This window comes from Camelina sativa, chromosome 2, assembly GCF_000633955.1.
Source record: "Camelina sativa cultivar DH55 chromosome 2, Cs, whole genome shotgun sequence".
In the NCBI taxonomy this organism is placed as follows: domain Eukaryota; kingdom Viridiplantae; phylum Streptophyta; class Magnoliopsida; order Brassicales; family Brassicaceae; genus Camelina; species Camelina sativa.
Window position 1 is genome coordinate 15,909,431 of NC_025686.1, and position 20,998 is coordinate 15,930,428.

Genomic DNA, 20,998 nt, shown 5'->3' on the forward strand with positions numbered 1-20,998 from the left:
TAACAAAATCTTCGAATTTAGTTATTAAAAATAATTGTATTGTATACTTGGATAGAAAATCTTAGTTTTTAAAATTCTGATTGGTTTATATATTTAAAAAAAAAAAATTAGTAATTTCATCCATAATTTATTAGAAAGAGAAAATATTTTTTAGATTTTTTAATATTTGATCTGTGAATGTTTTTTATTTTTAATTAATTATATTTATTTAAATTAGTTAATTAAGCTTAATTAAAATTATTCCGTATGAGATTACAACATATAAAACAATTATATTTAAGCCAATGTTAGTTTTTTAAATATGAGATAATATTAGTTTTCATTTTTTCTTGAGAATTATTTTGTATTAATGTTAATATTATTATAATACAAATTAATTTGATATAAAATTATGAATCTTATCCATCAGGATTAGTGCATAGAAGTAAATTTGATTTATAATGTTGTCATATATAGTTAAAATGTATTGTAAGATGAAGTGTGTGAACTCTAAATACGATTTTCACATTTTTTTTTATACGTGCGTAATTTATGCAGGTCTAATCTAGTTATAAAATGCATAGAACTGAAAACAAATACTTTTCTACAATGGGGTTATTTGTGCACATAACAACCTTTAACGCATATATCTTACGACAATATCAAACTTATGTGGAACTCACTGAAAAATATTTGTATTCCGTCTATATTTGCTAAAATCACCGTAAATAGTGACCATTGTTGCTAAATTGTTACTTGGTCTACCATTTCAATCAATATGCACCAAAAAGTAGTATTAGTTGTATGAATTTATATTATTGTTTTTAAATTTTGTTGCTTCCAATAAAATATAAACTTAAGATAGAAAAAAATAAAGTACATAAAAATGAATCAAAAAGAATTAAGATGAATGAAAATAACATTTAGTTGGAAATTCAAATACTTTCAAGAAATAAATTGAGAAGAAAACAACTTAGTGATCTAAATAAATAAATAAAATTGAAAGTTTTTTTATTAGAGTTTTTAATAAATAAAGAAATCATAATATATATCAAAAGTAAGGTGGGAAAACAGCCATTCTAATAAAGAACTTGTGGAAAAGATAATCAAATCGGAGAAGGGAGAAAGATGAATCAAATTGGAAATTAGAGATTCGGGAAGGAAGAAACACAATTTTGTCCTAATTTTGACGTAAGAAAATAGCATCGTTTTAACAAAATAATGATGTTTGACTTTTAATTAAATGGAAAATAAAATTGACTAATATCATAATTAATTTGGCGATGTCAAAACAAATTAGTGTGTTTTATGTCTCATTAAAAAAATTATATTTGTTTTGGCAAAAATGCAAAAGTTCGTTTGTTGATTAAATTACCATTTTGGAAAAAAAAAAAAAATCATTCATTTGTCTATCAAATATCAACCATCTCTTAAAAAGCAATGTTCAACAAAATGCTTGGCGTTATTATAGTTCACAAGAAAGACAAATCCAAGCCCAATGAATGTCATGTAACTATGGTTCTTAACAAGATGAGATGTCATGTAACTATACTTAAAAACAATCCAATTATATGACACCCACAGACATTGTTAGAAGATACCTACCGAGGAACCAACCAGTTTTGGTTCTTCATCTCACGCAATGTTTAGTGAAAGCCATTTCATCTATGATTTGGTGTCAAGTGTATCTTTTATTGAATAATAAAACTATTTTGTAAACGTAGAAAACACGAAAACTACCTAATCATGAATTTTTCAGCGGTGAATTCGAGTATTTTATTAGACACCAGCGGCTCCGAACATAGATCTACACGTGACTCTTGGATTCTGGTCTAGTGTTTTTTGATGCAATTAAGAAAGCATTTACTACAAATTTCGAAACTTGTCTTTTATATTGCATCAAAAATTCACCATGTGTTTATACAATATGACAATGGAGGAACCGACTTGTTAGCAGAGTCTCGTAGGCTAATCGAAACTGATACGACGCATCTTACAAACAAGATTAGCTGTAGGGAAATCGAGTTCACTACCAGCTTCTGATTTCATCACATCTTTGAGCTCATCTCTCGGTGTAGCCAAACACGTCTGAAAAGTTGCAAGAACTGGCGGAACTGGCATGGACAGAGCCGAAAGCACATTGCTCAAGTACTCTATATCTACAGAGAGTTGTTGTGCTCCTCGGTCTGAAATGTATTGGATTCCTCTCAGTTGGTCCATGTACAGGGCGGTTGCGCCTTCTGCTACCTGTTTTTTTAAAAAAAAATTAGTGGTTAAGGTCTTAGCTTATTGCAATCTGAGGTTGACTAACGCTTAAATTAGACTTACCTTGAACATCCACTCCGTTGCAAAGAATTGGGCATCCTCGTTGTTTGAGTCACCATTGGTTGAGATTCCTTCAGCTAGAGGCTCAAGCTGCTGAGGCAAAGTAAGAAGATATTCTCCTACACTTGTAACATAAGACTGAGGGTATGAGCTGAAGTTTGGTAGAGGAAATGCAGTTTGTTCCTCGACAGAAGACCAGATTGGTAGGCGAGATACTTCCCCCAGGCGTTGCCTGACTTTTGATATTAGGACATCATACACAAGTTCGTTGACTGTGTCGGCAAATGCAGCAACTCTCTGAGATGCCAAAGGCAGGGCGTGGAACCGTGGATCTTTAGACTGCAACAAATCAAGGGAATAAGGAAACAAAAGGATAGTTAATTCAGAAACTTTGTAAATCAAGACTACAGCTTTTCGGTACCTGCTCCAACAGGTTTAACAGTTTGTGAGCCTTCTCCGGAACATCAACCAACCGAATAGCTGCCACATCCAGGGAAGCTCGTCCAGCCATAGACAAATCTCCAGCAGTTTGTTCACTTTTCAAATGTGATAGGTTTTGATCCAAATTTGTGCCAAATAATGAAATAGACAAGCTGGAGTTTAATCTAGCTAGAGTGGCTCTCAAAGAGGCTTCGAAGACAGAAGACCTACTCGTGAGACAATCAGCAACAGTAAGAATTTGTAGTGCTCCCTGGACAATGGACCATTCCTCATTTGAAGTCAAATCCATCTTGCGAGAGCTCTCCCTTTTCTCTGCACTTGCCTCTTTCTTTGAGCCAACTCCATCACCTGTACCATCCACTCCACACACAACTCTCAAAGATTTGAGTGTTTCTTGAAGCATTGAGATATATTGCAACATTATGTCATCTAACGCAAGTATCAGCTCGTCTGCCTCTGAGCCGCCAGTGAAGCCGATACACCTTTCAACCGCAGCTTCCAGAAGAACAACAACTTGGGGAATAGACTCTTCCATCCTACGTACTGTTTCGCTGAGTTCGATTCCTTGAGCCCCAACACCACGAGTAACAGCCCCTCTAAGATCCACCACTGCAATCTCAGAGGATAGAATAGCACGTTCCATCTTCCCATATCTAAAGAATGATAAACTCTTATGTCACAAACAGCCTTTAAGAGCCATATACCCTAAATAAGTTTCATCGATAAAATGAGAAAATCTCTAAATCCTAGAGAAGTACACAACTTGAAAACTTACTTTTGCTTAAACGATTCAAAGGGTGAGTAAACGGCCTTCAGCGTATCTATTAAGACCCTAAGTTCAGATTCGGCAAACAGGTGCTGTATGTTTCTTGCAAAGGAACCAGTTACGTTGTGCAGCTCAATCAGCGCCTCAAGATGTTTAGTCTGAATATTAATACCCTTGGGCAAGTCTCCAGATAATAGATCCATCACACCTGTTCAAGTTAAACATCAGAACTGTCAGTATTTTCCTAAATACAAACAATAGTTAATTGTCTGAAAAAATTTCAATCACTAAATGAAAAAAAAAATGTTACAAATAAGTTTTTTCAAATGAAAGTTCAGATTTCCTGGAACTCTCTTAAATATCGACATACTCATGATATTTGCCACTATGCACAAAAATTACAAACTTAACAAGTGGAACTCTCTTAAATATCGACATACTCATGATATTTGCCACTATGCACAAAAATTACAAACTTAACAAGTGGAACTCTCTTAAATATCGACATACTCATGATATTTGCCACTATGCACACAAATTACAAACTTAACAAGAACAGCCAAAAACTTCAGCTCATGTAAAGGCAGGAGAAACTGACACTCTTAGATCTATCTATTAAGGCACGAGGATGGTACAGTAGAACAACCAAAGAAGCAACGCAATCCCAATCCAGCTGGGTAAAAGGACTAGGCTAAGAAGGAAACTTAACAATCAGTACTGACATCATATCTAACCTTTGGCGAGTGCTTTCGTTTCAGGAACAGCATCTCCTGTTGCAAGGTTAACACGAGAAACAAAACTAGCCCCCAGTACCTTCATGGTCTCAACCAACAGCTTTGGGACAAGAGTCATGTAGTCATCAGGGAAGGCAACCATACACCTGAACAATCATGAAAGCAAAAACGTACTACAGTGATTGATACTTAAGCTGCAATCACATGATTGGGTATAAAGGTCTGACATACTGTCACTGGAAGAGCCTGGTAAAAATATGCAGCTACTGGGAAAAAAAAGTAAACATTTTACCATTTCCACTCCTGCTCAAGATAAAGTAGCATTTCGTCGTAAAAGCTTGGCAGCCAACTGGCAAATGATGTCTGAGATGATGTCAATTGAAACTCATCACCGCTAGACAACCTTTGACTTTCACTTCTCTCATTGGCAAGCTTGTTGGTCCTTTGCTTTGTGTCAAAATCTTCCCAGAGTTGCTTAATTGGCTTTAGACGGACTTCTGAATATTGCAATTCCATAGACTTGAATCTCCCAATCCGGATTAGAATTCCTCGCAAATCTTGAACGACATCAACCTGCCAAATTTGGTGAAAGGCTTTTCAGAACAATAAATAGCAACATACCACAACCTAAATTAGTTAGGTTTTGCAGCTATATGGGTTCAAACCTTGTGATATGTTAATGCATCGGTAAGACGTGGCTGCACCATTTTCTCCAGTCTGTCTTCCAAGACCTCTAGTTGCTTTCTAACATTAGCAAATTCTGCAACCTGTTGATCAAAATTGGAGTTAAGAGTGACGATGACAAAAGACTTAAATCCATAAAGTACTGAAGCTGATATTAAACNACTTAAGCTGCAATCACATGATTGGGTATAAAGGTCTGACATACTGTCACTCGAAGAGCCTGGTAAAAATATGCAGTTACTGTAAGAAAAAAAAAAGTAAATATTTTACCATTTCCACTCCTGCTCAAGATAGAGTAGCATTTCGTCGTAAAAGCTTGGCAGCCAACTGGCAAATGATGTCTGAGATGATGTCAATTGAAACTCATCACCGCTAGACAACCTTTGACTTTCACTTCTCTCATTGGCAAGCTTGTTGGCCCTTTGCTTTGTGTCAAAATCTTCCCAGAGTTGCTTAATTGGCTTTAGACGGACTTCTGAATATTGCAATTCCATAGACTTGAATCTCCCAATCCGGATTAGAATTCCTCGCAAATCTTGAACGACATCAACCTGCCAAATTTGGTGAAAGGCTTTTCAGAACAATAAATAGCAACATACCACAACCTAAATTAGTTAGGTTTTGCAGCTATATGGGTTCAAACCTTGTGATATGTTAATGCATCGGTAAGACGTGGCTGCACCATTTTCTCCAGTCTGTCTTCCAAGACCTCTAGTTGCTTTCTAACATTAGCAAATTCTGCAACCTGTTGATCAAAATTGGAGTTAAGAGTGACGATGACAAAAGACTTAAATCCATAAAGTACTGAAGCTGATATTAAACTACCTCTCCAACGGCAGACAAACAATTTCTCATGCTGGCAAGAGTTTCTGCAGCACGAGGAAGATCGCCACTGTTAAAAACACTCTCAACCGTCGAGCTTAACTGAGTTAAACCATCAGCATCCTGTCCATATACCAGAGAGACAAAAATCAATTTCCAGATCTACCCCAAGTGTCCACATGATGGATCAAAATATTACTATGCATACTGACCTGTAGTGTTTTGTAGGCAGCCTCCATTCTCTGTTTGACACTATCCACTCTAGCAAGGGCAGCTATACATTCTGCTGAAGAACCCTCTGCCTGCAAGTACCAATTTCGATAAGAACGCGTTGTAACAAACTCTTTTGAGATAGAAACATAATAACACCCAAAATCAACTACATTGCCCAACTCAAATGCACACAATTCTCTAACTGAATCAGATCATTTGCAAGGATTTCTGATCTAATTTAATAATCTAATCTAATTTAGCGAGATGGATCCTACCAAAAGCTCAGATTGAAATCTCCAAACGAAAGCAGAAGTTGTGCAGAATCAAATAGTCCAAAGAATAAGCAAAAAATGCGTACCTTCTTGAGCTTCTGGAGGATTCCAGCAACAGAACCACGCAGAGACACGGCATCATCTCGGAGACGCAACACGTCGCGTGTGGCGCGAGGTACACGAAGGAGAGCGCCTCCGCTCTGCTCTTCAAGTGAAGCTCCGATCTCCTCGGAGGCAATCTGGAGCTTCATTTCCAGATCCACAAGATGTTTCTCGAGCGAATCCTGCGGGTGACGCGCTTGGCACGACGAGTTAACCCAACGCTTGGCATCGAACTTCTCATCTGAAAATGGACCTAGATCCAGCATCATCCTGATCGGAGATCACTCACTCCGATTCCCCTCAAGACTCTTTTCAACTTCGAAGATCAATGTCGAAGAGATGAAGATCTTCTGATTTCGCAGAGACACTGAAGTTCAAACTAAACCAAATCGATCTAAACCGACTTTAAATTTCGGTTTTCATTCGGTACTACAAATCTTCAATCTACCACAAAACCGAACCAAAATAAACCGAAGATGATCAATTAAATTCACAAATAAGGGCCCAAAAGTGATGGGCAATTAGAGAAATTGAATCTTTTTCTTCTTTTTCGTAAAATAGGAAAAAAAAAAAAAATTTACTTGGAGACCACGCACTTCTAGAACCATCCTTGAGCAAACTCACCACTCTCCAGCACCTTCTTCTTCTTCTTCCTTACTATATAAAACCTTTCTCTAACCATTTTTTTTTTTTCTCACACATAGAACTAAAAAATTCTCTCATCGAGCTTATAAATATCTTATTAATCACTAGCTTACTTTTCTTCTAATCTGAAAAAATGGCGTCATCGTCTCTAGCTCTCAGGAGACTTCTCTCTTCCTCCGTCGTCCCTCGCTCCTTACGATCAATTCGTCCGGCGGCTGCTTCTTCTCGCCTCTTCAATACAAACGCCGTCAGAAACTACGAAGACGGTGACGAAAGAAACCATCGCTCAAACCGACATGTTTCTCACGTGGCGGCGATTTCTTCTCAGGTAAATCAGCTTCTCCGTCCAATTTCTCTTTATAACTTCCCGATCTGATACATGTTTCCGATGGATCCACGAATAGATCTAATTTTCCTCTCGGAGATCTTTTATAATCTGAACATTTTTGTTTGACACAGACATGTTGGAGCCGTTTACTCCGACGAGAAGCTTGAGCCAGATGCTAAATTTCATGGACCAGGTGAGTGAACTCCCTTTGGCGTCAGCAGCTACGCGTGGAATGGGAGCTTCAGGAGTTAGACGTGGCTGGGACGTGAAGGAGAAAGACGACGCGTTGCATCTAAGGATCGATATGCCTGGACTGAGCAAAGAAGATGTGAAACTGGCTTTGGAACAGAACACTTTGGTGATCAAAGGAGAAGGTAAAACAGAGGAAGGAGATGGAGATGTTTCTGGAGATGATGGACGGAGGTTTACGAGTAGGATTGGGTTACCGGAGAAGGTTTACAAGACTGATGAGATTAAAGCGGAGATGAAGAATGGTGTGTTGAAAGTGATGATTCCTAAGAATAAAGAGGATGAGCGTAGCAATGTTCGTCACATAAATGTTGACTAAGAGCCTTTCGATCTCTGTGTGTATGGATGGATGTTAAGATGTTTTTGTGGTGAACGAGTTTGTTCCTTGATCTCTTTCTTTGTTTTTCTTGGTGAATCAAGCAAAATTACATTTCCTCAATGGATATTTTAAAAGCACTCTGCTCCCTTATTATTCTAGACTTTGATGTATCACTCAAACATGCTGAGCAACAGAGCCTCGAACAACTTAATCCTCGATGTTCGAACAATTTCATTTTCTATATGCGGATGATTTATTAAATGTCTAAAAGGGGATTAGATTATGTACCAAACTATTGATACAATGTATATCTTGAGGGTGCTAAATCGAGTCAAACAACTCCAATTGTGGAATCTGCGTAAACTTTGTCAAATTAAAGGATCAATCAAGTTATTATCGTTCATAAAAGTTTCAGATTAAGATTGTAAGATGATGTATCAGTGATAAAGATAACCTAACACTACTTTGAACAACCGTGGCCATTCTTTGGCGACCATAGCACACGGCGAGCCGTCGTCATCGTCGTCATCAAATTTTAAGTAACTTTTTATTTATTTACCGCGCGGTCTCAAAACTTTCCTTTACCTCTATTATTTTATTTTCGTATTTAGTTTATTTTAAAATAATATTTTTTTTGCTCTTTTACTTTTTTTTTTTTTCCTTCTCCATCGAGAAAGAGGACGCAATTGCCGGTTCTGAAGAGAATTTTACAATCATCGACGAAGAGAATATTTCAGGTTTGAATGAAATCTCTCTCTCTGCAGAGTCAATCATTGTCTTCCTCTTTGATTCTATGGGCCTCGATTTGTTCGTTGAATCGTTTCATTGTCTCCCAGCTCATCTCTCTCCTTTTTTTTTTTGTTAATTAATTCCCCAGTTCCTTCGATTTTAGTAATTTTATGTTTATATTTCTCAATTGCTCGATCTTGTGAACTTGGCGGATCATGTTTGTGAATTGTACTTGCTCTGGTTGACCTTCCCGGAGCCGACGTTATAAATTGTCCTGCTTACATAAGCTTCATGTTGATGCAGGGGAGTAAGATAAGAGGGACTTGGTTTAAATGAGTGGGTTAAGTCTGAGTGAGAAAGGCTGTAAATAGTTTCTAATGGGGATAAGATATCTGCACATTTCTGTGGCAACAACAGCTTTGAGCTTTGTGGGTTTACAAGTCTGGAGTGAGTTGTCTCTTGATAGACATAGAGCTGATGGTTTGATTACCAAGAACGTCTCTTTAGGAGATTCTGAGGATCCCCTTGAGTTGCTTCTGGGTTCTCACACTACAATTGCCTTGCTGACAAGTTTTGTGCTCAATGTCTACATTCTTCTTGTTCTTTCTCTCAAGGTATAACGGGTTCCGAGGTGGGCTTCCCACAAGTTAGTGAGTTTTTAAGTTTGTTCTTACGTTAGTTAGATGTCTCAAGTGCCTTCTTTGAATGTGCGTGTGTGTGTGTGTGTGTCTTTTCTTGGAATGGAATTCAATCTACAGCTCTTAGTTTAGTTATTAGAAACAGCATGAAAAATTAGTTTGCACCTGCGAGTTATGGTGTGTGAAGCAAGCAAGTAAATCTGACGCAAAGGAGTTAAGACTCTTGTTTTTTCGCTAGTTATGAAACGACATATATCTAATAGTTGGAACTCCATACTTAGAGGGTGATAATAGACTAGCTCTTTTGTGGAAATGTCTTTCAACCATTTTGTGAGGATCTAATAGCTTTTTAAATTCCCTGCAGACTCTGTTTTTCGGGGATCTATATGCCATTGAAACTAAAAAGCTGGTGGAAAGACTTGCCAATTACATCATTTACAAGGTAGTTGTTTTCTACTTTGATGATAGCCAGTAGATTGCAACCGAAACCAATCCACATCTTCTATCACTTACATAGTTATATTATATCTGGAATATTTGAATTGTTGCAAAAAAGGACGTAGACGAGATTCTACTTAAAATGACAAGCAGTAATGTAGAATAACAACTATTTTCACCACTTTATTTGATTGGCATATCTATTCTGTTTGTTGTAACTTGTAGATGTTTGCCTTTGTTATGCTAATAACTAGAGTCCTTTTTGTTCCTGGGTTTAGGGCACTTTTCTGCCGTTGATGGTTCCACCAACAGTATTTCAGGGGGTCCTATGGACAATCTGGTTGACTGTTCTATGTACTCTTAAGGTATGACATACTTTCGTGTGACTTTCTTAAATTATGATCAGAAAATGCTGAATTTGGTATTCTAGACACCTAATGAGTAGTGAAATGTTGTGTAGATGTTTCAAGCTTTGGCTAGAGATCGGCTTGAGCGATTGAATGCATCTCCTTCTTCTACTCCTTGGATATACTTTCGTGTGTATTCAGCTCTGTTCATAGTTCTCTCTGCTGTTTTGTTCTGGTATTTCCTAAACTTTGTGGCACCATGTGAAATTATCAGTTGCGGCTTTTTCAACCCCTTTTTTTCTTCCAAAACATGCGTACAAGATATTGTGTCTAGAATTCTCACGTTTATTAGACTGCAATACAATTAGGAGAATAGGGATATCTTTGATTCATACACCAGACCTCTGGTGTATGAATATAGGTTCTAGTGATTGAAGACTGAACTTGTTGTTCTTCTCTGAATGATTTTTGTCCTATCTTGCAGGATAAACCTTTCCCTTATGATATACAACAGAATTGGTTCATCTCTGTATTTGTTGTTACTTTTTGAGCCATGCAGTGTAGCTTTTGAGACCTTGCAGGTACTTTAGTAAGATTAGCTGTATTCATTGTTTATGTTGCCCTTCTTTGAAACCATGCCTGACGAAAATAGAGGTTTTTTCAATCGCATAATGGATAATTTTTCAGGCATTGTTGATTCACGGGTTTCAACTCCTTGATATGTGGATCAACCACTTAGCAGTCAAGAATTCAGATTGCCACAGATCAAAGTTTCTTGATTCTATGACAGCAGGTTTGTCTTGTTTTGGCGTATGAATTTAATGATGTCTTCTGTTAGACTGCACACATGTCTCTTGGATTATCCTTGGCGTATTTGATGTTTACATTACTGACTTTGACCTCTTACCCTTTAAATAGGCTCATTATTGGAATGGAAAGGCCTACTTAACCGGAATCTTGGTTTCTTTCTAGACATGGCTACCTTGGTAATGGCCCTTGGTCATTATTTTTACATCTGGTGGCTCCATGGAATGGCCTTTCATATGGTGGATGCAGTTTTGTTTCTCAACATACGTGTAAATCCCTTGATCGACTTTCTTCGTAAAAAGTGTCATTCTACTGGTTGCTTAATAAGTACTGATCTAACTATTGAGTTCTTTGTGTGTTTTCCCGTCTGATTTTGCCAGGCCCTGTTAAGTGCAATTTTGAAACGGATAAAAGGATACATTAAACTGCGAGTAGCTTTAGGTGCCCTTCATGCAGCTCTTCCTGATGCAACTTCAGAAGAGCTGCGGGCATATGATGACGAATGTGCTATATGTCGGGTATGCTTCTGCTAGATATTTATCAGCGTCGTTGCATTTTTCAGTAGCTAACCAGTCTTTGATTATTACGAATGATAGGAACCAATGGCTAAGGCTAAAAGACTTCACTGCAACCACCTTTTTCATCTTGGATGCCTGCGATCATGGTATGCTAGCTCCTTTATGCTGCCACCTTTTGTGCTGTTACGATTTTGTGAGAACTGTTAATCACAATGATATTTTGACCCAGGTTGGATCAAGGTCTAAATGAGGTTTACTCTTGTCCTACATGTCGTAAGCCACTTTTTGTTGGTAGAACTGAGAATGAGGCGAATCCTAGCAGAGAAGAAGTCTTAAGAGATGAACAGTTAGCCCGTCAATTTGAGAGACAAAACAGTTCTGTCCATGCACGAATCACTGGAATGTTTCCAACCGAGACGCCAAATTCCACTGAAAGTGATCCTTGGAGGTTGGGTTCACTGTTTTCTTCATAAGTGCATTAACGTAACAGTGTGTCCATAACAACATCATCCACGTCCTGTGATTTTGTCTGGCTAAAATACTATGCATTGTCTAATTATACTTGGTTCTTTTGATAGCAAGTAATCGTTGGTTTTTGAGAGAACCAAGCTTGTGTCCCCATGGGTTTTCTAACTAAAGATTGGCTTACTTGAAATCACCTTTTTCTCATGCCATATAGGAATTCAGGACTAGACTCAAGCTTGCTACAAACATGGTCAGATCAGGGTGTTGATGTCGCGGGTCCCTCTGCAGGCTCCAGATCCGTTGGACTGGGGCAGGTTCAAATGATGATGAGACACCTTGCATCTGTTGCGGATGGTTATGCTCAGAATGCACTTGACGATGCTACTTGGGGTCTCTGGCCGATGAATCCTTCGCAAGTATCGAATCCGTCTACAAATGTTCCTCCTGCTGGTGGTGGAAGAACAGGTGGTCTGCATCTGAGAACTGTCTCTCGTGCAGAAAATAGCATGGCGAGTATACTAGCTATGGTTGAGACAGTGAGAGAAGTCCTGCCACATGTGCCTGATGAAATAATTTTTCAGGTAAATATTAGATCTGCGTACTTTGATGAGCAAGCACTATTTCTGGCTGAATTAGTAGGTCATTTCTGCATCTTCACTTGTTTTCACAAGTGATTAATGCTACGACATGCCAAATTGTGTTAATTGTAATATTATTTTGACTTGATATTAATTAAAGCCTACTACGATTCAATTTTCTTGTAGGACCTGCAAAGAACAAATTCCGCTGCTGTCACAGTGAACAATCTTCTCCAGATGTCATGATGGTTTACCTAAAAGTAATGAGCACTTCCATTTCGAGCTCAGGTTTTCCAGCATACGATAAACGGATAGGGCAACATCCTTGTCTAGTTGTCTTTCACTCACCACCACACATTTAGAAGCGTTGTTCTTCTGTAAATAGGAGGCATTCTTGCAACAGACTTTGCAAGAGGAAGAGACTCTAGAGTAGCTTTTGTTCATTTGCTATTGTGTGATAAATAAAGCTCTGATATTTGCAGAGTCCTGGCGGTCATGAAATATTTTGTTGGAGGCTTCGTTCTCTGGAGGTAGAAACCAGTCTATGTGAATGCACTTCTGGACTGATGCTACCTCCAATTGTATTAGAGCGTGTAATATATTACAATAACAAATAGAAGTAAACTACAAAATGGATTGTTATTGATCCAATAGATTTTATGTGGTATAATCAATTGCTCAACTGTTTCCTTAAAGCTGGGTCCTCCTGTCTACACTACACTGGTTTGCTTAGGTTGAAGGTTGAAGTTGCAGCCTTGCAGGTCTGATGGCTTCTTGGAACAGAAGAAAGACATTCTCAGGGAACATTCTTGGTCCAGATGTTGGTTTCTTGGTTCTTGAAGCTCTTTTACTTTGAACTAACATGTGTTATTTGTTTTAGAAACAGGCAGGATTTGGGCAATTCAAGAGGACTTTTTGGAGACAAGATGTCTCGGGGATCGTGTCAAAGCTCAAAAAGTGGGGTTAACAGTCATCGTCAACCTCCAAATTCTCGAGGCAGACAAAAACATTAAGGTAATTAAAAACAATGCCTTCAAAAAGTGCTTACATATCATATAATAATGGATACAATGCGAAACTAGCTTGCATTTTCTTAATAGAATATTTACCTTGGTGGTCGGTAAGTTTTGGGGATTGGTCTCAAATGAGATGGCATGGAGACAAGAAGTAGTAAATCACTCGTTTTTAACCGAGGTTTAAATGTCCTTTTCCTTTTGTTGTTTCTTTCTCTCCTTTTTGACTCATCTTTGGCTTTTCCCATGAGCTTTTCCAGCACATTCATCTGGATTGATAAATAAAAAAAAAACACGTTTTTCAAATACTTAAGTGTGAACTTGCTCTTATTATATAGTGTCTACTACCTACCAATTGCTTTTAACGTTCTATAACCCTTATAGTCGTTAAGCCTTGTGAACTGTTTCTGTTGTGACCAATGAGCTCAATTGCCGCTTCAATCCTTCTTTTGTTTCTGCTCTTGCACCTTTCTGATTCTCGTCACCTCGACAATGTTCACATCACTGCCAAGGTTATTTCTTGATCCACATATTAATTTACTAGCTTACCGGAGTCTGTCTTTACGCACCTTCTCATAACTAAAGGCTTTTTTTTTTTTTTCTGTGGTTCAGGATCAAAATGTTGTCTCTGGTTTGACACCTAAAGAACCGGTAAAGGTTTCTCCGTTTGTGTCGCGTGCAGTGAAGCACCGCCGTCATCGGTCGCCGCTCTTATTCGCAGATTATCCGAAGCCGTCCACACGGCCTCCGCGTCATAACTGAAACCTCTCTCTTTTAGTTTTTCATCTTTAGAGTTTTTTGTATGTGAGAGAGTAAATAGGTCCTTGACAATTTTCTTACTATGTTTCCAAATGTGGAACTTTGTTTTTTGTGGAGTATAATAGATTCATATGTTTTCCTGACAGAATCTATCTATTTTGAGTAAGTTTTCCCAAAAGGGATGCATCCATGACTGCTCTCAAACTATCTCGAATCTGACTATCTGGGCCCATTTACTGGGTTGAAGCCCAATTTTAGCTCATTTACAGTCGTCTCCTATCAGTTTTGTTTCCAGTTTTTTTTATTATTCCACTTCGCAATGTTTGTCCACAACATGAATGATTAATATTGTGTCCAATGAGAAGCCAAATAAGTGAAACTTGTCTTTATATAACCAGAATAGTTCGAATAAGTTTTCAAACGTTCTAATCACAAACTATATATTTATTATATTTAAAAAATAATAATCGAAATTTGACACAGCTATAATAACTTCACTTGATCTTGATTCGGAGCGACGTCTTTATTGGGTGCTGGTTTTAATCGTTTTCGTTCCACTTTTGTTTTTGTTTACTCCATAAAAAAAATGTATCTCTCAAAGATTAAGAATAAGGTGACCTTTTACATTGCCTTGATAAGAATGTGAGAATAGAATATTAATCCGTGAGAGTATACTTATATATATATATATATATAATATTGAGTTAAACAAAAATGTTAATATAACACATGATTCTGTATCTTTTTGTACGGTTGTTTTTCTTTTTAGATTCTACTCCAAATTATTATAATTCATTTTCTAGCTAGATAATTAACTTTTTTGGTTTTTTTCTAAGTTATATGCATGTTAAAGAAAACTTCTACAAAACATGATTATTAACCCACAATTCCATGCCTTCCATAAACTAATATTAATAATTATTACTAATATTAATAATTATTGTGACAAGAAAGAAAAAACAGTATCTCGGCAAATTGATGAGGTCGATCGACGTCTTCTACACATTTTTGAGAGATCAGTGTGAGTGTGTGATGTTTTGCTTTGGTAAGAACATGTGAGACTAATATTCTTTTTGTTAGGTTCCATGTCTAATTGTCGACGAAGAGTGTCATGGACGCACAAGTTTTTTTTTATTTTTCTTCCCATATTTTCATGAAAAATAATTTAAAATAACACTAAAACAAGTTTTATCTACAGTTATATCATGTATTTTACAAATTTTTAAAAATAGCACTAATTGACATAATTACAATATTTAAATTTATTTTAAAACTTTTTTTAGGTGTTGATTGCCTATATTACATTGAGAGGACATATTCGTGATATGACATTAATACGCAGTCAATGTTGCAGATATGACAATCATTCTCCTTCCATACTCAACATTTGATTAATATGTTTCTAGGAACATCCTGTAAATACATTAACCTAGAAATCATCTCCTACATATCATAGATTGATCGTGGCACACAACATTTTTATGATCTTGGTTGCGACAAATCAGGTGGGATCGACACAAGCCAGAGATCAAATATTCACAATTACATAGTACTCCCAACTCTTCAAATTAATTTTCTCTTGTTAGAAAATCAAATACCATATACCCTCCTTTAATCTCTCTTTTCATTCCAAGCGATTGACTTATCTCTTTTTTTGATTCTTCACTTGGAAACGTGTGGCCAGGTTTTGTACAAGTTAGTTGGCGAAGAGTTTAATATTTTTGTCAAAAAGCAAGATCTCATTTTTTTCATTGAATTTGTTTTTTTTTTTTTTCTCTTATAGCAATGATAAATTATTTACTATTCAAATGGTTATTAATTGAACGAATCAAAAAAATGTCAAATAAAAAATATCCAATATAACATCTATACTAATTACTAATTTGAACTAATTTTTATCTCTAAAAAAATTATCGCTAAAAATTTAATCATTTATAATATTAATTAGGTTAATTAGGTTATAATATATATCCTTTTAAAAAGATTTTCCTAGGGTCCTGTTTTGAAATTGTAAATTATGTGTTTTCATTTTATTTTATGTAGTTAATTCTGTAGTAATTGTATATATGCAATATATTCCAATAATTTCTGTTTTTTTTTTTTGACATTAGAGTTTAGCTTATATATGTACTTAAAAGCTCTCGAGACTATATAAATTAATTTTGTTTAGGAAAAAAAACTTAATATTGTGTTTACTTGATCAATGCTATTGACGAGTTATTGTATTACGCATTACTGATCAATTGTTTAAAATTAAATTAAATCGTACTATTCACAAATTAAAAAGTGAAAATAGACCACTTTGACACAAATTTGATAATTAATTGCTAGATTAACACTCCATCCTACTCCTTTACTAGAATGACACAAATTTTATGTAAAAAGACTAAAAGCCCTTAAAATATTAATGTTAATCTTTTTTAGTTAAAAATAGAAAAGAAGTAAATAAAAAACAGAAAATATATAATGTGAAATAAGGAAAAAAATAATAATAAGAGAGACGATGAGGAACAAGACATTGCGGGATGGTGAAAACCAACGGTGAGTCTAATTAGTCACGTTATGGTTGTGGCCAGTTCCTTTGGAGGTGGATGAGCCAATTCAAGACAGATCCGAGAAGAGAAAAGAGGGGAAGCAATCTGAGTTCTATAGCCAGCATTGTTGTGTTGTGGCTGTGTATTGTTATCGGAAAAGAGAACTAGATGTCGGGAGGGGAGAGAGAACGAGTTGTGGGGAGGATATAGAGAACGAGTTGTTGAGGAGGTGGTCGTCGACCAGCAATGGCTCCGTTTAGTCACTCCATGGCTGTGGCAAGCCTCGATGGGGGTGGAAAAACAAAGCCGGAGTGGATAGAAGTGAAGAAGAGCAAGAAAGTGAAAGGAAATTGGAGATAAAGGCAGTGTGGAGGAACCAACTTTTAGGGCTCTTCAACGCCAGAGCTAAGACTAGTACAGCAAGCTGAAGAGACTGGCGTGATCTCCAACAAGCCAAGAATCCATAGCAACTGAAAGAGCTTCAATAAGAGTTAAACTCGAGGAGTTATGCACGTTACTTCCTGGCCAAGTAATTGCTGGAAAGCTGTGAAATCTGGGCTATGTATGAACCCTAGAAACTGTATATATCCAATATACAAATCTGTCACCATTATATTAAATATAGAAATCTGTCGTAATATTAAAAAATTTGTTGTCACTGTAGTTATATCTATTAAATCTGTTATCAAACAACAGATTTTTGATATCCAAAAACAAAACTGTCATAACTTAAATAAATCTGTCATAACATATGGTTTTAATGTAGGTCAGTTTAGCAATTTTCAAAAAACTTTAATAAGTCTGTTATCAATCGACAGATTTTTCGTTAAACTTAAAAATCTGTCGTAACCTGAAACAAATCTGTTAGAACTAGACGTCAAACTAGTAATTATTTTTTCTTTTAAATATCTGTCATATTATGACAGATTTTTAACGAAAAAATAAATCTGTTGCAACAGTAAAAAATAAATCTGCCACATATTATAACAAGTTTGTCTAATATTATGAAAATCTGTCGTGTTTTAATAAATAAGTCTGTTGTGAAAAAAAAATCTGCCGTTAAAAATAAATCTGTCATAATACTCTTCAAATAAATCTGCCGGCCAAAATAAGTCTGTCAGAGAAAATCTGCCATGGACAAAAAATCTGTCGTTCACAAACAAATCTGTCACAACTAGTCCGACAGACTTTTTATAAAAAATTTAATTTTTAAAAAATCGCTGGGAATTTTAATCAAGGGTAAAATTGACTTTTTCTTTTTTCCTAACAAAGCAATAAAGGGTATTTTAGGTATGAAAATAACACAATTAACCCTTAAATTTTATGAGTTAGTTTAGCAATTAACTCCTTAATTTGGATCAAACTAGTCTTTTTCCCAATTAAAAATCCTTTAAAAATGTTTAGCAAAGTTGTGGAAGTTGTTATATTTGTATGCATGTTGAGTTGTTGACCTTAAACAATTAAACCCTATTGATATGGAACGGAAAATTTAATCGATACTACTAACTAGCTAGTATCATATACTATATAATTAAACTTCTAAAAAAGATCATGAAACTATTCAAGAAGAAGAAGAAAAAGAGTCGTTGAGGCATGAGGGGATGGTCAAAGGGGAAGAGCAGAAACAACGGCGTCAAACGAGAAGATTCTGACTGCTAAAATTTCAATTTCCAAAAGATCTTCTTCCAATTATTTTATTAATACTCTACTACTAATAGGATTAAACAATAGTAGTGTATACAGTATATAAGCATAATTTATTCATTGGCAGATTAAAATTTAGTTAATTAAAGATTAGTCGGGAAGCAATGAGAATCCAACTGTGTGAAGTGGTCCTACAACCTTCCCTCAATTGGTACCGAAGGCGAACGAACCCTTACACCTCCTCGAAAAGCCAAATTTTTTTTTTTTTTTCTTTCCCATTTCAATTTTCTTACAGTCTTTCATTTTCGACTTCCAAATTGGTTCCTCTAATTTGTCGTCTTCTTGTCAGAATCTTTGACCGTCTTCTTCTTTGTTTATATATAAGGAAATATGGCTTAAATTTTTACACTGCCCTCTCGTCAAAACTAAGTTTGAACCCGACCTTTTTTTTGTCAACACTTGAGACCTTCTTCGGCTGTTTTATTCATTTGGTGTTGTTTCTTTTTGTTTTATCATCTACTTTGGTCAAGTAAGTAACACGTTATTAACACTCATATTTTTTACTGGTTAAACTGATAATTCTTTTAGACTCATCAATGATATTGGTGACCACATCATTCAAATATTTGATTTGGACTAACTGATTGTTTTTTTTTAATTGAATTTCCCAATATTGCTAGTAGGTTATGAAATGATGATATTGCTTTTCTAACTTGTATATCATTTTTAACTACCTAATGAATTTGATCATATTAATTACGACTGTTTGCTAATCTCCGGGTACACCAAGCAAGCACCACACATCACTTCACATGTTTGCTAATCTCCGAGTATATATAATTCAGTAAACTGATCGAGAAAGTAGAGATGCAATATGTTGGAGCTAGGGTTACCACCCTTCAACAAAGCCTATAGCTAGTGAAAACATGAGTTAAAAAAAAAAAAAAAAAAACACGCACAAAAATGAAGTCACGAAATAACAATGTGAACGAGCGATTCGTTATCCTTCATCTTCATGCTTATTGATGATATAAGAGTACAAAAGTAATAGTTAATCAATAATCATAATAAAACAGGGGGCTTGATCGACGCTATTGCTACTAAACTAATCGCACAACAAGCCACGAGTATCCCCGTCACGTAAGCGAAATCGTATGGTCAGAATTACATATTGCTCAACGATCCACGTGGATCCTATGGAGAAGAAAATGACTTATTATTATTAAAAAAAAAAAAGAAAAGAAACAAACCGTCACCGACCTAAAAGCCACCAACAGCTGTGTCCGAGAGCGACCGCACCCAAAACGAAAGCCATCTCATCAACAACATCTCACGGTGGCGGGACCATCACCAACCCCAATTCAATTCGACTTATCCACGTCAGACCTGACTCACGCTTTTATAAACCCAGCCGCCACGTGTCTTCCGCCTTTGTTTTGAGATCCACTTATGGGCCCCCATTATCATCGGCGGTTTCTTTGGAACTAACTTATTAAACCCATACTACTTAAACAAGTACTAATTAGGCACGTTAATTTAATTAATTAAATGGGTTAATGAAATGTGTAATGTAAACTTAACTAACCACCACCCGGTGCGAAGAAACTCCATTGTTTTTAATAAAATCACGGCGTTACTACACGCGCTAAACATTTTATCTAAATATCACGCGCGGTTTTCATTGGCTACGTGAAGTACACGTATACGTCACCTGTTTCTCCAAATTTTTCTGGCGAGTCAACAACCGTCGGGAGACAACAACGACAAAAACAAAAAAAAAAAAACTTTCTTTCGTTCTGTTTNTTTTTTTTTTTTTTTTTTTTTTTTTTACCTTCTTATATTTAATTTGCTAATATCACAGAAAAATTTGGACTTTTATATATATTTTGGGGGATAGTTCTCTGCGATTTTCTCGGGGCACTTATATTCACCATTTGGTTCGTTTTTGCAAAGCTTCTTCTTCCTTCTTCCTTTCTTCCTTCTTCCCCATTTATTTTCTGTGTCCCTTATTTGGTTGCCGAGAAACCGCGAGAATTAAAAAAAAAAATCAAACAAATTCGGAGAAGAAGAAGAAGAGAGAAAACGAAATTAAAAAAAAAAAAAGTCTCTCTTTTAAAAATCATTCTTCGTTTCCGATTTGGAAACTTGTTGTATCTGCATTTTTCTCAGGTAATTTTTTTAACTCAAAAGCTTCGTCTTTTATCCCATTTTGCGCATAAAACTAGCCATTTTTACAATCTATTCCTCTGTTCTTCGTTATGAGCTTTGATTTTTCAGTTTTTTGGCAAAAGGGTTATACTTTTTTTTTTTTTTTTTTTTATTGATATGTTTGTTTGTTGTATGATTAAAAAAGAAAAGAAAAAAAAAAGACAGGATTTTGTTTTCTGGGTTAAGGAATTTGGTACTTTGTTTCTTTTGGGTTTGGATTTTAATGAGAGAGTGACAATGATTTGTCAAGCTTTACGAGCAACACATTTTGAATTTGGTGGTAGTGGTGGTGGGTCTAACATGTTTTTCAGTTTGTCTATTCCTGCAAGTGTGTGTGTTACTAAAACTCTTTATGTTTCCTTCCATACCATACTCTGATGTGCCTTCTTTTGTTCTATTAGTGCCAATTTCTCTCTCTTTTTTTTTTTTTTTTTTTTTTTT

The 20,998-nt window shown here is 36.0% G+C and overlaps 3 protein-coding genes and 1 pseudogene across 5 annotated transcripts in view; 3 read left to right on the forward strand and 1 right to left on the reverse strand.

The window, feature by feature from the left end:
* Positions 1,842-6,714, reverse strand: LOC104726143 (conserved oligomeric Golgi complex subunit 7-like). Its single transcript, XM_010444938.1, has 10 exons — positions 6,323-6,714; positions 5,964-6,053; positions 5,755-5,874; positions 5,573-5,674; positions 5,200-5,480; positions 4,246-4,391; positions 3,521-3,719; positions 2,726-3,398; positions 2,308-2,643; positions 1,842-2,226 (listed from the first exon to the last, which is right to left on the reverse strand). The coding sequence occupies exons 1-10, from the start codon at positions 6,605-6,607 to the stop codon at positions 1,948-1,950; spliced, it is 2,511 nt and encodes an 836-aa protein (XP_010443240.1). The 5' UTR covers positions 6,608-6,714; the 3' UTR covers positions 1,842-1,947.
* On the forward strand, positions 7,053-8,016 carry LOC104726153 (annotated as a pseudogene).
* Positions 8,263-13,081, forward strand: LOC104726164 (E3 ubiquitin protein ligase RIN3-like). Of its 2 annotated transcripts, XM_010444967.1 has the most exons (14): positions 8,263-8,418; positions 8,557-8,616; positions 8,912-9,222; positions 9,611-9,688; positions 9,963-10,049; positions 10,145-10,266; positions 10,516-10,612; positions 10,719-10,824; positions 10,950-11,107; positions 11,219-11,356; positions 11,435-11,502; positions 11,586-11,804; positions 12,036-12,402; positions 12,586-13,069. In XM_010444967.1, exons 3-14 carry the CDS (start codon positions 8,986-8,988, stop codon positions 12,643-12,645), a joined length of 1,737 nt encoding a protein of 578 aa, XP_010443269.1. In that variant the 5' UTR covers positions 8,263-8,418; positions 8,557-8,616; positions 8,912-8,985; the 3' UTR covers positions 12,646-13,069. The 2 variants fall into 2 exon arrangements, with proteins under 2 accessions (XP_010443269.1, XP_010443260.1); XM_010444958.1 differs by lacking the exon at positions 8,263-8,418 and having other exon boundaries at positions 8,516-8,616; positions 12,586-13,081.
* LOC104726175 (trehalose-phosphate phosphatase A-like) overlaps positions 20,229-20,998 on the forward strand; it is a 3,701-nt gene continuing 2,931 nt past the window's right edge. For both annotated transcript variants that reach the window (XM_010444977.2, XM_010445000.2), the window contains exon 1: positions 20,229-20,518. The gene's annotated coding sequence lies outside the window, so the exon portion shown is untranslated. The remainder of the gene's footprint in view (positions 20,519-20,998) is intronic.